Genomic DNA, 17,366 nt, shown 5'->3' with positions numbered 1-17,366 from the left:
TTCTACTAGCTAGTGCTTCTGACTGATATCAGGAGGCTAAAATAGACACTTAGACAGTGATGAGGTGATGGAAAGGGAGTGGAATAGAGGTCTGCTGGGTGTCAACTGGGTCATACCGATGGCTAATATAAAACATTTGGCCGGGTTTCAGACAAATGACTCTGCCATGCACACACACACACACACACACACACACACACACACACACACACACACACACACACACACACACACACACACACACACACACACACACACACACACACACATATTTCATTGACTTCCCTCATTCTTTCAAATCAAGTGTAAGCGTTCAGGGTTTGCACAGGTACACATTCCCACATAGGCCACATATACTGAATACACTGTAAATAACCATATTATTAAAATCCCGTAACTTACTGCCTGTAAGAAACGGAAAGAAAGCAGCAGAGGGTGATCGGCTCCACCCAGATCTGCACAGTCACTGTATTCTCCCTCCTCCAGTAAATACTGCCGTCCTGTGTAGTCCTCTCCAGTGTAGCCCACCCATCTGTCAAACACAGAGGTCACAGGTCAAACCACAGCTAAATACTCCTACTCACACTTATACCAACACAGCTTAAATAGGAGCCTGGGTGTCAATGATACTGTTATCAGCACCAACGTGCCTTAGCGGTGGATATGCCACCTGAGTTAGTGCTAAGGAATGTTTGATTGATTTATTGTTTGATTGTGATTGTTTGGGTTTTTTGTGGTGTTACAATTGAAATGTTATCAGATGTCAGGCGTACCAACCCTCTCTGTAACCAAACACCACACCAAACACACACACCAAACACACACACACACACACACACACACACACACACACACTTCCTGTTCTACTTGGCTTATGTTTGCACAGGGAGCTACATTTGCTCCATATGACAGTAGAGGTAGCATTCCTGAGGAATCACATGACCAGTAGATTGTGAAACTGTTTGCAGCAGAATGACACACCTTGTAAAAACCTCAGTAGAGGTAGCAGTCCAGAGTAAGTATGCAGCTTGGCATGAATGCACTTCCTTTCTCCCTCCCTCACTCTGTCCCTCACTCACTCACAAAAAACAAATGCATGTGAATTCCCAAACAAACAAAACCTTATTTTCTCCATACAAATTGGAATGACATTTAACTAAGAGGGTCTGGACATGTTCATTAATCTGAGTCTATGAGTGAGAGTCCTCATCTGTCTCCATCAGCTGTGGATGACAGGCAGGCGCAGACAGGAGGGAGGGCATTGACATGGACTCACACTCCACCAATGACCCGTAGCGACGACGCCCCCTTCAGCCCAGCTACAGCTCCCAGACTGGGGGTTTGGCCTCTCAGCTCTCTGCCCTGCCCCTGGAAGAGGGGCTGCTCGAACACCAACATCTAAAACAAAAACACACAAACAAAAAACTATATCTCATGCACTTTCTAAATTAATTTACTTTCATTATCATTAATCATCATTGTGAAAATTTAAGTGATTATTTAACTGTATGAGATCGGCTGTTTACTGCAGGGGATAGGGGTTTATGCTGTACTTTCAATATTAATGTCTTACCTTAGGATCCAGAGGTCTCCTCACTCTGAGCCCACTCTGTCAGAAAGACACAGAACATAATGAAACCAAACCTTGATGAAAATGAGGCCCAGACGTATATATTTCTGAGACTTTGAGACATAGACCATTAAATGGAAGAAATCCTATGGGCCAATTTGGAAATCGAATATAAACTCCTTTCCTGAGTGTACAGCATTGAAATGTAATTGGGCCCAGACCAAGCAGTGCCAGCCACCTCAGAGTGATGCCACCGTGGTGAACCCTTACCATTCTGAGGGGTCTCAGTGACCTCACAGTGGTGACCTGGGGATGACCAACGCCAGGTGTTGTGGAGCCGCCTGCTTCCATAACCGCATAGTTCCCATGGAAACCAGGGCTACAGTAGGCAAGCCAACTAAGGTGGAAAAACAAGACGAAGGCATTATCAATGAGAGGCCCAGGTAATCTAATCTCAATTGTTTGCTAAGCAGACGCTTGTGTTACAAGCATCGAGGCGTCGCTGATATTGTTGTTAATTTACAGGTAAACATTGTCCATTCATGTGGCACCACATTTATGGAGGCTGCTCAGTTCATTGCTTTATGCATGAAATGTATGCATGGTTGAATGCCTGATCAAACACAAATACTTTGTCCACAGTCATACTGTCAGTGTCACTAATCTCCACTACAATAGAAACCACTCATCTTCTCTGTAAGAAAACAAATATTTTATTGAAAACCTGTTACTATGGAACAACAAAGGAAAATCCCTAACGGAAAAACAATGTTTTCCACACAAAATTGAAATCACAGTGCAGATGGCTCGCTTGCTCTCTCTCTTCGCCAATGACACGACTGTGTGTTCAGTCTTCAGTCTGTTGCGTGTAGAATATCCTAGCCTATTCTTTGATGATAGGCAAGACATTGCAAGACATTGCAAGCCAATAAATTGCGAGATACAGCTTTTGATTGCAGACAGATGGGCCTAATGCACGGTTCTGACTGTCTGTCGCCCTCCCCTCTCTCTCCTTCCCTCACTAGCTCGCTATGAAAGATGCAAGTGTTTGTGTTTTCGAAAGTACGGAAACTAATCAGTCTCCTCCATTCCAAAAATTCTGAATCTTAGGAGTCGATTTCTAGTGGAAGATGTATTTTCTTTCTACTAAATGTCTTGGTAAGTCACAGTATTTAACAAACTTTAAAGTACTTTTTTAGGAGAGAGTGGTCTGCACGCAGGCTGCATTCAGGCAGCTCGAGGTTATTTGATTGACAGTTCTGGTCGCCTAGTGATGGACGTTAGTCCCGCTTCGGAAGCCGCATTCCTTTACAGACAAGTCAAATGCCCGGTCAGTGGTCGCTTTGAAACTATCTCCAGAGAAGATTTGGTGTTGGCATTTAAAAAACCGTAGCGTACCTGTACAGCCAAACAAACATGTCGTAGCCGAGGCACTTTCAAGGGTACATGACCGTGGTAGATAGAACTTCCTTGCCCGGCCCTAGTGGTCATACACATGTAATAGGTCCATTATTCTGCATTGTGAATTGAGGTGGAACTTTGTGATTTTTCTAATCGTTTTAACGGAAAACCGATAAAAAAATGGCTGTTTAAATGTTAAGCAAAACTGTACATTTGTCGCATCCCTAATTGCATCATACTTTGGCAGTCAAATTCCGTTCCTAACTGTGGCTGACTTCATCTGTAAATATGGGTGTGTTAGTAAATAGATTTTACAGAGTCTGGTGACATGGTCTTTATTGAAGAGTTACCACATTAACTACCTCACTACCTCCACCCTGAAGTGAGACATTATGAAACTTCATTTTAAGTGCTAATTCTGTCACTTCTATTACCACCCATAAACATTCCTGTACCGAATATGTGTGCTTTATAAACACACCTGAAAATAACAGTTTAAGCAGGAAATGCCCTTTCCTAGCAGGTGCATGCTAGAGAGCTGGAGCTCAATGACTCAGCTGAGAACAATCCACCCAAATTCTGTTGAAACAATATGGACGTTGGTTGGCAAGGACACATCTCCTCAATGAGTCATTCCCCCCGTTGTTTTAGCATTGTAAGTGCTTCCTATTTCAGTCTATATAGCCTGTAGCTACTGAAGCGCCCCCTCAGACAATGGCATTGAGTTCCTCTACAGTTACAGTTACCACTAACAGGATAGGCCTCCTCACCAGCCAGACTTGACAGTCAGGTTTGAGAGGTGGATAGGTCCAACACGTGTCCCCAAGCTGTCTGCTTCCGAGTTGAGACGTTCCGTGGCTCCTCCTGGCACTCCGGCTGGAAGCAGATGGATTTCTGGAGTGCCGTCATCCTGAACGGTGAAAGAGACACAACAACATTTATGTGGAGACATTCCACTACACACAGCTCTATCAATCCTTCTCTATCAGGCCCCATTATAATGACTAAGGCTGAGAAATGGGAAGATAAAGGGGGAAATTGAGAGAAAAAGGGGGAGCAGAGAGAGGATAACAGAGAGTGACAAAGTCAGAGAAAAAGAGGAGAGAATGAGAGAGAGAGACAGAGGCCCTGGCCCTCTGCCAAAGCTTCTCAGAGAGGGAGTGATAGTCAGAGAGGCCCTGGCCCTCTGCCAAAGCTTCTCAGAGAGGGAGTGATAGTCAGAGAGGCCCTGGCCCTCTGCCAAAGCTTCTCAGAGAGGGAGTGATAGTCAGAGAGGCCCTGGCCCTCTGCCAAAGCTTCTCAGAGAGGGAGTGATAGTCAGAGAGGCCCTGGCCCTCTGCCAAAGCTTCTCAGAGAGGGAGTAATAGTCAGCCCTGGTAGGTCTAAATAAATGAACCATAGTCTCCCAATAGAAATGTTGGAGGGAAATCACTAATGGCGCATGGCACTGTAATGTCATGGTAATAAATATGCCAACCTTCACTAGTCTTCTGATGGAGCCGATGGTGATTGTGGTGGGCTTGTCCTCTGTCCCCTGGCTGGCCTGCTGCTGACCTGGTTGGTGGCTCAGTACTGTCTCCCCTTCCTCCAGCAGCATCCCGGGGCCCCGGAACCCCGGCTCCAGGTATAACAGCCAGCTACGACACAAACACACTGTGTGAGCACCCACTTCCATCTCTCCGTCCCTCTCATACACAGACTCTTTCTGTGTCTTTTTTTTCTCTCCCACCCACTCAGCACAAAAAGAGACGCCAGCCACCAACTGACTACACAGAGCACACACAAACAGAGCAAGGGCATTGCCATGGAAACCAGGCCCCACCTTCCCTACTCCTTGGTGACAAAAAATAAATAAATAATAATGTATAAAATAAAATGACCCCCTACCAGTACACACACACACACCGAACACATGAACTATAACAGTTGATGACTATAGTTCCATGTTGAAGAGAAGATTACAGCACTGTGCTGACAGTAATGTAAATCAATCTGGCTCTCACCAATGTTTTTCTTCCTGTTTAAATATTAAAAGCTGCTTACTAATGCCCCTGAACTACAGGCACACAGCACACAGTTGGGGGCGTCAATACTTCAATATCCCTGCTGAGACCTGGCCAGAATACTGCCTTTTATCTGAGGATAAACATGCCAACAGTCAACAAATATTGTAGATCCTGAAAATAACACGGCGGTGTGATATGTGCAGTGTAAACAACACTATTGTGTGTGTGTGGGTGTGTGTGTGTGTGTGTGTGTCGCCAATATTCCATAAATAATCTATGTGGATGGTCAGGAACTGCATCGAAGCGGTAAGAGTCTGTCTATATTCACTCAGACAAACAGCCAGGGCTCTCCTAAATGGTTTAGTGCCTGGTTTTACCGATTATACATCCACCATGAGAGACACAGATCAATATCTCCTAATAGGATAGGCTGCTGGGGATGACGCCCAAGGAGGGAGGAAGCATCTCACGAGAAAGTCAAATCCCTCATAATTAGCATGTAGGAGAGTCTTTTTGTGGCTCACGCCATCACTGATGAGCTTGAACTGAATACAACATTTTTTGAATGACCATCACTCTGGGTGTCCAGAAGTGGTTCTGTCAGACCACTGCCTAGGAGTTTGTTGAGTCATGTACTAGAAAATCTGTCAAACTTAAATAAGTCAACCTGTAAAGTAGCCCTTGTACTGCAAATCAAAACTAGCTTGGGGAACAACTGTAAGTGGTCCTTGACATTAGTTCCTCTGTGGACCGTAGAGGGAACAATAGGACCCAAGTCGGTCGGTTAACCTGAGAATTGGATGAAGGAGAACGCACACAAATACAACAATGCAGCTACAACATGACTCGCTTCCTTTCTCTCCTCCCATCTGGTCGACGGGGAGAGAGCTCCTACTCAAATTGTTGGAAAGCTGCTTTGCTTTTCCCACTTTTTGCTTCGAAAGGCTGGTTTGGTGTAAATAATACAACAGGTCTAGGGCTCTGAAAGGGGGGCTGAGCCAACGCACTAGTACACAAATGGAAGGTGGGTCCATCCATAAAGCATGAGATATTGCGTAAGGCACCAAACTTTCGCTAGCATTTCCGCGCAGAGTCGAGCGTGCCTGCCCTTGCTTAAGTCATTTGACAAAAAGCGCACAACGCCAGAGCATGTTCGCAAGACTGAACGTTTCTCGTTCTGCATCCATTCAATATGAGAGCAGTGTTACAGCATAGCCAGACAGATACCAGGTTCTTCTGTACGTGAACCTGCTTTGCCCCTGGCAGAGAGGCACAAAGACTTACTGTCATGTGCATTAGTTAAACCTAGTGAAGCATTATATGAATAGAAACAACTAAACTTATGTATAGTATATATTAATACTTTTTTGCTTTTTCATCATGAAATATAAATAAAAGCACCATCTTTTTCAACTGCAGTAGTAATATGATATGAAGCTGATAGTACATTGATGTATGAGAGATTCCTTAGGAATAGTATAGACTTCCATCTATACATAGTTAGGCCCTCCAAACAGTCAAGTATCTGTAATGCCCACTGCTCGTTCTCATGGTGCCAATGTAAGAACCTTAACAATGTGGTCAAATGCAGCTGTTAGTGTAAGATCTCTTGCTATGAGGAGTTCAATCAAAAGGGTCACTCAGATGGGAGCTGTGTGATGGGGTGGGTTTTATTTGGGGTTTATTTTCTAATTCATCTGTTTTTGGTTTTACTTGTAATGGTGGAATCAATTAGTGTAGCATCAATTGTTGCTTCATAGGTCTGTGCATGTACTATGAATGTACCTTATGTTATTGATAAGGATGTAAAGATTATCATGTGATATGGACGTGCGCTGACAAAGTATTTGTCATTTGTCCAATGTTGTTTGTTATGCTGATTGATTGAATACATGATAATACTTATTTTGAGAATTGAAAATACTCATAACATCCCCATTCACCTTTAAAGTAACAACTACTGATGACGCCAAGGAGAAGAACTCAAGAACTCAAATTTGGACGAGGCCTTGATTCCCAGCGATGGCAGTGTTTGTGTGGTTTAGCTGACAGGCCTTTTTAATGGGAGCAAACAGCGATGAGTTACCCAATTACTGTCTGTCACTGCCAGCCCAGGAGATTAAACCCCCCAACACAGTTGGAAGGAACATTATGGGGTCTCAGAGGAATCAATTCCGATTCAAACAAGATGTTCTGTTCTGGCATTAGCTAAAAGTCCTAAGCCTTATATTCAGTGATAATAAGGCCCTTCTTCCATGAGAGTGCATGAGTAAGGCAGGAAGGCAAAGAGACATGGGTATAAGTCCAAAGCAGAGGATAACACTACAGAAAGGCTGGCTCATTCTGATCCAAGTGGGCTATTTTACAGTTGACTTGACTTAATATAGGTTTGACAGATTTTCAACTACCTGCTTCAACAAACTCTAGGCCTTGGTCCGACAGAACCACTTCTGGAAGCCCAGAGTGTTGGTCATTCAAAGACTGATATACAACCTCATAAAGAGCATCCCTCCTGTTTAAGGAGTAAGCAACCTTAAAAGAAGTTCATTTGCTCTAAAGATCCTCTTACCATCCTCCCAGGACTCGCACTGAGGCACCCTGCGGAAACACCATCCCAGAATCCTCCTGGTCTCTATGGATCTCCCGCATCTCCCCAGAGAACGTCACACCATCATAGATGTTCATCTGGAGAAACAGAGTAAGTCATTAGAAAACATAGAGCAACATCTGGGCTAAATATATTGTCAAATGGATACAGTCTGACAGTCAACCTCCGCAAATTATCTTTAAACTGAATTTGATTTATTGACTCAAAACAGGGGAACCATACAATAATTAAATATCAAAGTTTTTCAAAGTTAGATCATATTTGTGTGACAGCTGAACTCTGGTGGTTGGGTGTTGTTTTCATAATTATATTATTACAGCAAGCTGGGTGCAAGTGAACACAGTCAGGTTTTAAAAGCCTGAGGGGAAGGGTTTCCAGCAGGGAGCTGAGCAATGTGCAGCTGTGCAAAGAAGCACGAGATTGAACTTCACTCAACTTAGAGGCTTCCCTGTTAGTTAACACTATCAACGTTTCCCTCTACTTTGGGAATTGGGATTGAATCAATGTAATATTAGCCACTTTCAATGCAACATACCGAAACAAAAACTATGCAAGACTTTGGGCCTCTTTACACTACACTACTTTGACGACACAACCTAGTTCCAGGAGAGATACTTGTGTAGTGTAAAGATACGGATATAGATTCAAATCTCTCTTGAAGAGATGTCTACCACAATCAGGGGTTGGAACCAAAATTATTTTCCAATTGTTTAGTTTTGAACAGAACAATAACTTTTTTTCTTCTGTTCCCCTGTTCCGATCAGCAAAATAATGTTCTGAACTGAAAAAGTTACGGTTTATATAGTTCCTTTCTGTTCCTTTTTAAACCTCTGAAATCTTTTTTTTTTTACATTCAGTTCGACATTAAATGACTTCACCAATCAGTGTAGGATATAGCTGCTTGCTTTGGAGGCGGTCAAGCTATAGTTGTTTACATGCATTGGACGGACAAGTGTAGGGTGCGAGATGCAATTGAAATTTTGGCAGGTGGGGAGAGAGCGAGAGAGGGTGGAGGAGGCAGCTTGGCTTGAAGCGCTGGGCATCTCGTTATGAAATGCATTATCTGAATTAGGCTCATAGAATTATACCTACGGAGGAGCGGCTTCTGTGAAGGAACTTTGAATGTCTTTGAACTTCTGAGACATGGCTTAACGTTGGACCAGAGCTAGATAGCTAACAAGCTTGTTTGTGCAAAGCGGCACCAGAATATATATTGTATCATTAATTAATAAATACAACGTGATAACTCCAGTATCCTTAACTAGTACTGAAAAAGTTGATCCATTCCTCTAATAAAAAATCTCTCTCCCTAATTTTTGAATCATGCTTGTAACGTTAGTAGACCACAATAGTCTATGCTTCAGAGGGGGAGGGGCAGGTAGCCTACACACACTGTAAAATATTTTCAGCTGTCAGGCAGACACTGGAATAAGTTTCAGAGTGACAGAGTGAGGGCTTTGCATAGGTGCTTTTTTGTGGGACTGGAAAAAATGCTGAAACTTAAAATAACATTATTAACCGGTTTCCATGCTTTTAAAATAACGGTTCTGTTCCCGAACAGTTCCCGGTTCTAGTTCTGTTCCTCGAAAATGTTTGTTATTTTCTGGTTTTCGGTTCTGTTCCCTGAACCGGTTCCTACTCCTGGTTTGAATTGCTACAGTATCTTTATTTTGTTTGTCTATATACTATGGTATTTACCGTATGATAATAGCTGCACTCATACATGAAGCAGGAATGTGGCTTTGGCCACATCACATCCATGGCCAGTGTGAACAGAAAAGTTGCTAATCTGATGGTGAAAAGTGATAGATCTCACTAGACATATTTTACTAATGTCAATCGACCCTTAGTATTTAACCTTTATTTAACCAGGAAGGACTCATTGAGATTTGAAATCTCATTTTCAAGAGCATCCTGGCCAAGATAGGCAGCACCAAGTCATTACACAATTACAGACAGACAGCATGAAAAACTACAATTAATCTAGTAAAAACCATAGAATTCACAAGAGTATAACAAAATCATAAAATAGCAAATTAAAAACATTGACAGGTTAGGGAATCAAACTAACTATGCAAGAGATTTTACAGAGCGCATCGGAGTAGGACTCTATTGCATTAAAGGCACAAGTGGTCGCGAGTAGATGTGCTTGTTTTGATATCAAAGCGAGAGCTGCATGTAGCCCTGTGTGCATATGTGTGCATATTTATTCATAGTAAACAGGCGCCGGAAGTTGCACAGAATTTTCACAACATCCAAGTTTGTGCTCAGAAAACCTGAAATTTGCTCACTACCCCAAGAAATTTGAGGGAACATTGGTGTTGAGTGACTACGCCTGAGGCCCCGAGCACATTTCTGATGACAGAAAGGGAGAGGAAGGGGGGCCAAGGAGGAAGGAAAGGGTGTCGTTAGTCCCCTAATCAGCCCAAAAGATGCCCCAAGCAGTCATTATAGAACACAGCCTCTTCTATAATTAACACTCATTTTCATTTTTTTCACTCCTACCAGTCTATGAGTGTTTGCATGCTTTCATACTGCTTTACCCGGTCTTGATAGTTTTGCTGCTTTGCTCCCTTTGTTTCCTCCTTGATAACAAATACTTTTCCAACGCGGTTAACAGAACAGAAAACCATGGTTGTTCAGTTGCAAAGCAATTCCAGTAGTGATTGTGTGAAACAACAATGTAGACAAAACCTCTGGCACTCAGCGCTTTGTTCACTGCCTGTGTTGTGAGCCTATAAACTTCATAATCTATGTAAAACCGCATAGTTGTTTGTTGGAAAAACCCATTCCTGATTTGCTTGGTTTGGATAAAACTATTTACATATACAGTGCTAGACCACAGGAATATTAATGTGATTGTGATCCAAGTTCCTGACTCACTGTTGCATTCAGCTCTCAAGGCTGCAGACTAGCATTGTAGGTGGTTTTCACTCGTCATTAGAGTGCTATAGAAGAGACCCGCACTCCTCTGCACAGATTCTGAGAAACTACAGCCCTTGATAGCAGATGATAGCTTTCAACAACAATTAATAGCCATTGCATAATCACAATCTCATCTTCCTTTATGACAGGCCTTAGGAAGAGATTAAACTGAAAAGATGAGTTGCTGCCCTACTTTCTGCAGCCTGAGGTATTATTAACTAATGAAAGAGAAATATTCTGTCCAGCTCAAAGGCAGTCTGGCATCTCCAGACTGCCTAAAACATTAACCTGTCTGGGCTAGGGGGCAGTATTTTCACGGCCGGATGAAAAACGTACCCAATTTAAACAGGTTACTACTCTGGCCCAGAAACTAGAATATGCATATTATTGGTAGATAGAAAACACTCCGAAGTTTCTAAAACTGTTTGAATGGTGTCTGTGAGTATAACAGAACTCATATGGCAGGCAAAAAACAGAGAAAAAGTCAACCCGGAAGTGGATGATCTGAGAATTGTAGTTCTTCTTTCTAGTCCCTTTCGAAACTACAGTATCCGTGGGGTTACGTTGCACTTCCTAAGGCTTCCATTGGCTGTCTAAAGCCTTCAGAAAGTGGTTTGAGCATTCTCCTGTCACTGGGCAGATAATAGGAGCTCAGTTTCTGAGTGGACTGCCTGGCAACAAAGGGATTGGATATGCGCGGTCACGCGAGCACGCTGTTCCTTCTTTTTCTCCTTGAATGAATACGCTATTGTCCGGTTTGAATATTATTGCAATTTTACGTAAAAAATACCATAAAGATTGATTTTAAACAGCGTTTGACATGCTTCTAAGTACGGTAATGGAACATTTTGACTTTTCATCTCTGGTACTGCGCTCGCGCGTTATGCCTTTGGATAGTGCTCTGAACGCACGAACAAAACGGAGGTATTTGGACATAAATATGGATTATTTGGAACAAAAACAACATTTCTTGTGGAAGTAGCAGTCCTGGGAGTGCATTCTGACGAAGATCAGCAAAGGTAAGAGAATATTTCTAATACTAATTCTGAGTTTAGGTTGCCCCGAACTTGTTATATATTTTATCAACGTTTATGATGAGAATTTTTGTAAATTGACGTGCACATTCACCGGACGTTTTGGTGGGAATACATTTTCTGAACATCACGCGCCAATGTAAAATGCTGTTTTTGGATATAAATATGAACTTTATCGAACAAAACATACATGTATTGTGTAACATAATGTCCTAGGAGTGTCATCTGATGAAGATCGTCAAAGGTTAGTGCTTCATTTAGCTGTGTTTTGGGTTTTATTGACACATGTCCTTGCTTGGAAAATGGCTGTGTGATTATTTTGGTCTATGTACTCTCCTAACATAATCTAATGTTTTGCTTTCGCTGTAAAGCCTTTTTGAAATCGGACAATGTGGTTACATCAAGGAGAAGTGTATCTTTAAAATGGTGTAAAATAGTTGTATGTTTGAGAAAGTTGAATTATGACATTTTGTTGTTTTTGAATTTGCCGCCCTGATATTTCACTGGCTGTGTCCAGCGTACCACGTAGCCCATAGAAGTTAAGACAGTCATTAAGATGAGATCAGAAATTAGCACAACAGTGTGAAAGTAGAGGACTCATGTAATACATGTGATCTCACCAGTGTAGGCCTTGGGATGACCTTCCCATAACTCCAATTTCCCCCCTGAAATGACATCAACAGGGGTCAAATATTAACATATACTTGTTCTAAATGTCAGGGTGCATATTCATTTCTTTATATAATATTATTGAATACAAATGTCAGATGCTGTTGAACTTACAATGTCAGTTGCTGTTGATGGACAGTTATCACTGAGGCGCGGAATGAGTTTGGCATGATGTTTACTGTTGTCATCATCAGGCTCCAGCAACACTGGATGCACTGATTTCAAATACTGATACATTGGTGAATCTGCAGGCTTTTGGATTGTAATCCAAGGGGTGGAAAGATTCTTCACGTCCTTCATTGGATCCCCATCTCGAGGTCCCATAGTGAATAAATCAGTAGGAAGTGTCAGAGAGCCTGGGCCCTCCTGCTTGCTGCTTTGGTCTCCATCCATTCCCTGGCCATCCCCCTCCTTATCCTCCCCCTGGCCCCTGTTGAAGAACTCCCATAGGGGGCGCCGTAGAGGAGGGGTGGAGGGCTCCTCTGAGTCTGCGTCGTTGTCAGAGTAGCCGCTGGACTGCAGGCGCTCGCTGACCGACTGCAGCAGGGACAGGATGGACAAAGAGGAGGATGAGGCTAGCTGTTCCATCCCTACACCTCCGCTCAGACTCCTCAGCTCCTCTGTGGCCGGGGGCACCATGAGGCCCCTGTCCTCCCGCGACAGGCCCCCCTCTGCCTCGCTGCGAAGACTGTCCTCTTCCACGATGGGAGATAGGGAGAAGGGGTAGGCCTTGGCCCGCCGTACCGTGGGGCTCAGCATGGGGCCTGTGTCATTGACGAACACCGCATCTGTCTCCTCCTCCTCGTCAATGATGGAGAAACCACTTGCCTCCATGTCGTGGAAGGCAAGCTGGGGGACAGGGAGGAGGGGGAGGAGAGGTTCCAGGCCTGGGGCTCTCCGGCCTCCTGTAGCATGGAGCCCAGCTAGCCTGCTGCCCAGGTCCTGGTGAAACCCTGCCATAACTGCTGTGGCTGAACCTGCACCACTGTGTCCCAGTGTCTCGGAGTCCTGACTCTGCTGCTGCAGAGAGATGTTGCATCGATACGCACTCACCGAGCTCAACTGTGGCCTGTCCTCGTTACTGGAATCTGTAGCTGAATTAGACACAAGGCCCTCTGAGGTGCTCAGGTCCTTGGGGAGTCTCCTTGAGAAAGAGGGGTCCATGCTGATGGTGCCTGTTGTTCTGCAGTGGGCCTCATCTTCTTCACCCCCAGAGTCAGAGCCCTCTGAGAACACAGAGGCTAAGTAAGTCTCAACCAGTACAAAGCTTTGATCCCCACTGACCGGGATGTCATTCAGCCCATTCAGCCCAACTTTCAATGATATTTCAGGGCCGCTCTCTTGGCCGTCATCATAAAGCGTTATACAGGCAACAGGCTTCTGACTTATAGCATGTCTGACTTGAGATGGTTCTATTGAGTTTGGGGTGTGTTTTGGTCTGACTGACATGAGGTTTGCCTCAGAATTGCCCTTAGCTTCATATTTGAAACTTTTCCTAAGCAGATCAGGCTCAGGAAAAGCTGTTTGGTTTCTCAGGTAAGTATTGTCATTCAGAGTGCTTTTGAGCTTATTGGGACTTTCTGAGTTATTGGACACAGAAACATGACCATATTGAGCATTACCATCTTGTTTAGGACTATGTCTATTGCTTTCGATATCATCTTTGGCTACGTGGACTGCGCCGTCTCCTACCTGTGTTTCTTTAACGCCTAGCACCTCGTTACAACCATTGTCCCCTGAAGTGCAGAGCACTTGATCTTTGTTTTCATTAGTTTTCCCTGAGACAGACTCATACTCAAGACCCGCTCTCATTATTTGAATAATATCTCCGTCATCACCATAGAGACCTGGTTTCTCGAAGGACACTCTACCGCCCAAGAGAGGAAACACATCTTTCTGGTGCTTATCACCACTGTATTCAGATTCAATAGGATCATTTGGCTGGGAATCCTCTTCCCCTTGCGGTTGCTCATTAGCATCCATTAGCCGTTGACCTTTGACCAGTAGCTGAAGACCAGTGCCTTTGGTCCCCTCGGCACAGTGTTCTCCCTGCCTGTGGTCTGAGACAGCAAAGGTGGGGGCACTGCTCTCACAGGCCGGCCCAGGGCTGCTCCTGATGTCAGTGTCCGAGCCTGCAATAGACTCGTACCCCGAGGAGGGGGTGGACCTGGGGCCCTCCGATAGAGGGTTGGGGTTTAATGAGAGAGTCTGTTCTGCCGGGACGGCTGATGGGTGTCTGTCATCCCCCCTCTCTGAAGGCTCTACCTCCACCAGCTTATCCGGCTCGAAGGATGGATCCACGTCCTCCTCCTCCACTCTGCCTACGGGTAGGACCAGGTAAATCTCCTCACTGGCCTTCTGGAGCACTTCACCCTCCTCCAACTCAGAGGATTCAATTCTCTCCAGGGCTGCTAGAGCATTCTTCACAATGTTATCCACCATCATTTTAGACTCCAAATGAAGGGCCTCCTCAAACAGATCGTCTGGAGGACCAACGTCCCCCTCCTCCTTCCCTGACTCAAAGCAGTGCAGTCCAGCACCAGGGCCTGTATCCAGTGCATCCCCAGAATCTGAGTGCCTAGTTGCTGGAATGGGTCCCTGGCTTTCGGTTGCTGATAAAAGCGAGGCAGACGGTGAAATGGAATGCGGAGCCAGTTGGCCTCCATCACCATCGGAAACAGCGGCAGGCAGATGTGTGTCCTGCGCAGTCCCCCCGGTGCCTGGCCACGCAGCAGCAAATGAAGGTGACCCAGTCTGAAAACACTCACTTAGCCCTGTGTCTCTGTCCCCGTCTGTGTCCCTGTTCATATCCTCGCTGGCCATCTCTGCATGAGTCATTTTATCCCGTGGGCTCAGCTCTGCACTGTGGGTCTCACTGACTGCTGTACTAGTCCTGGCATCAGCAGAGTCCTCTGTGGGTGCGGGAGGGGAGCATGTGATGGAGCCAACCCTAGAGAGAGAATCCTTGGCCTGGCCTCCTACAGTAGCCAGGCTTGTCTCTCCGGATGAAGGGAAGGCACTTTGACTCACAGCCCTTTCTGCTGTCTGTGTTGTTAGTGGAATGTGACTAGACTCAGGTCCAGTTGGACCCAAAACAGAGTCTGTTTCCGAAGTCCAAGCTCCTCTCTCATTGGTTTCTGAGGTTGTAGCTCCAATCTGATTTATCGATACAGTCTGAATGTCACTTTGTTTTGAAATGGCGAGTTCTAAAGTGGAGTGTGTCACCGCACCCAAGGTGCTGCCCTCTACACCTGAATTGGGGGATTCCACCTGCACCTGGTGCCTCCGCCTCATCCTGCGTTTGTCCCTCTGGCCACAGTATGTCCCGTACGTCACCACAGGCGGACAGGCCAGGGCCAGGCGCCGCTGATGCTCATCCACCGCCTCTTCAACTTCACTCAATGGGCTGCTGTCTGCCGCTGCTTTGCCCTCTCGGCATCCTCCCCTGTGGCCTTCCGCCTGCGTCTCCTCCAAGGCTGTGTTCCTAATACACAGAGAGACAAGGTGAATTAGAATACAGACAAGGACACATATTCTCTCAGTGCTGCTTTGGGTGAGGAGAAGGGGGTTAGGTGATTCATACATACACAACCGTTCAAAAGTTAGGGGTCACTTAGAAATGTCCTTGTTTTTGAAACAAAGCACATTTTTTGTCCATTAAAATAACATCAAATTGATCAGAAATACAGTGTAGACATTGTTAATGTTGTAAATTACTATTTTAGCTGGAAACGGCAGAGTTTTTATGGAATATCTACATAGGCGTACATAGGCCCATTATCAGCAACCATCACTCACTCAAGCTCAAAATGGCCAGAAACAAAGACCTTTCTTCTGAAACTCGTCAGTCTATTCTTGTTCTGAGAAATGAAGGCTATTCCATGCGAGAAATTGCCAAGAAACTGAAGATCTCGTACAACGCTGTGTACTACTCCCTTCACAGAACAGCGCAAACTGGCTCTAACCAGAATAGAAAGAGGAGTGGGAGGCCCCAGTGCTCAACTCAGCAAGAGGACAAGTACATTAGAGTGTCTAGTTTGAGAAACAGACACCTCACAAGTCCTCAACTGGCAGCTTCATTAAATAGTACCCGCAAAACACCAGTCTCAACGTCAACAGTGAAGAGGCGACTCCGGGATGCTGGCCTTCTAGGCAGAGTTGCAAAGAAAAAGCCATATCTCAGACTGGCCAATAAAAAGAAAAGATTAAGATGGGCAAAAGAACACAGACACTGGACAGAGGAACTCTGCCTAGAAGGCCAGCATCCTGGAGTGTTTTTCAAACCAGGGTAATGCATAGATCTAACAACCAGCACCCTTTCCTTTTCCTTCACCTCCCCCATCATAATCCTTCAAAGGGCTTGATGAGAAATCAAACAGTACAATGCTTCAAAAAGATAATGGTGTTCAGGAGGAAAATCTATATTTCAAGGCTGTTACCTTCCAAACACAATGGTGCACAGTGTTTTCAATTAGCCTCCTGCCTGGAAACACACATCAAATAATTACAGCCATTACAATAACCCCCTGCACCCTCTGTTAGTACAAAGCAGCTCACAGCAACTTTCCTTCATCCTTACCCCAACCCGCCCACCTGGTGTTCAACTGACACACCAACGTTAGCGATTGACTTGTTTTTTTTATATTGATCGCAGCCAGTGTATGTGTGAGAGAAACAAACTACAGGGGAGATAAATGCAGGTACCTCAACAGAGTAAATGAGTCATCTCATGAAGAATATTGATGCCAGTGGTTCTGATAATAGAAATGTATCTAAGAATAACTATGTAATCAATGTCATTCATCTAAATAAATCTGCTAGCATTTTAAGGGTGAAAAGGCACAAAACAGCAGGCGGGTTTAAGAATTCACCTTATTGGATGAGTCACTTGGAGTCATGAGGTGGTGGTATAAGAGGGTTATTTTGGTTGAGTTGCACCATGTTTTCATGACATTACCCCGCAACTAAAGAAATGTATGAGGTTTATAGCCCAAAAGACATCTTGTCACAATAAAACACTTCCCTGGGTCCTTGTACATAATGAAAATAAGAAACCCTATTGCAGCCAGTTAGAATACAAGTAGCATTATTTATAGATAGATACTTCCTTGTAGTTCTATTCATCACCGTCAGTTACTCTTAAAAAATATATA

The 17,366-nt window shown here is 44.5% G+C and overlaps 1 protein-coding gene across 2 annotated transcripts in view; it reads right to left on the bottom strand.

The window, feature by feature from the left end:
* Positions 1–17,366, bottom strand: part of LOC106603442 (uncharacterized) — an 84,966-nt gene that overhangs the window by 19,970 nt on the left and 47,630 nt on the right. For both annotated transcript variants that reach the window (XM_014197124.2, XM_014197125.2), the window contains exons 4-12: positions 12,328–15,697; positions 12,165–12,209; positions 7,547–7,662; positions 4,449–4,608; positions 3,742–3,881; positions 1,841–1,967; positions 1,574–1,609; positions 1,277–1,398; positions 403–532 (exon numbers count right to left, since the gene is read on the bottom strand). In XM_014197124.2, the coding sequence (XP_014052599.1) occupies positions 403–532; positions 1,277–1,398; positions 1,574–1,609; positions 1,841–1,967; positions 3,742–3,881; positions 4,449–4,608; positions 7,547–7,662; positions 12,165–12,209; positions 12,328–15,697 (4,246 nt within the window). The remainder of the gene's footprint in view (positions 1–402; positions 533–1,276; positions 1,399–1,573; positions 1,610–1,840; positions 1,968–3,741; positions 3,882–4,448; positions 4,609–7,546; positions 7,663–12,164; positions 12,210–12,327; positions 15,698–17,366) is intronic.

Source organism: Salmo salar, chromosome ssa04, assembly GCF_905237065.1.
Source record: "Salmo salar chromosome ssa04, Ssal_v3.1, whole genome shotgun sequence".
NCBI classification, from domain to species: domain Eukaryota; kingdom Metazoa; phylum Chordata; class Actinopteri; order Salmoniformes; family Salmonidae; genus Salmo; species Salmo salar.
The sequence above is the reverse complement of the archived record's forward strand: the minus strand, read 5'-3'. Positions and strand labels throughout refer to the sequence as shown.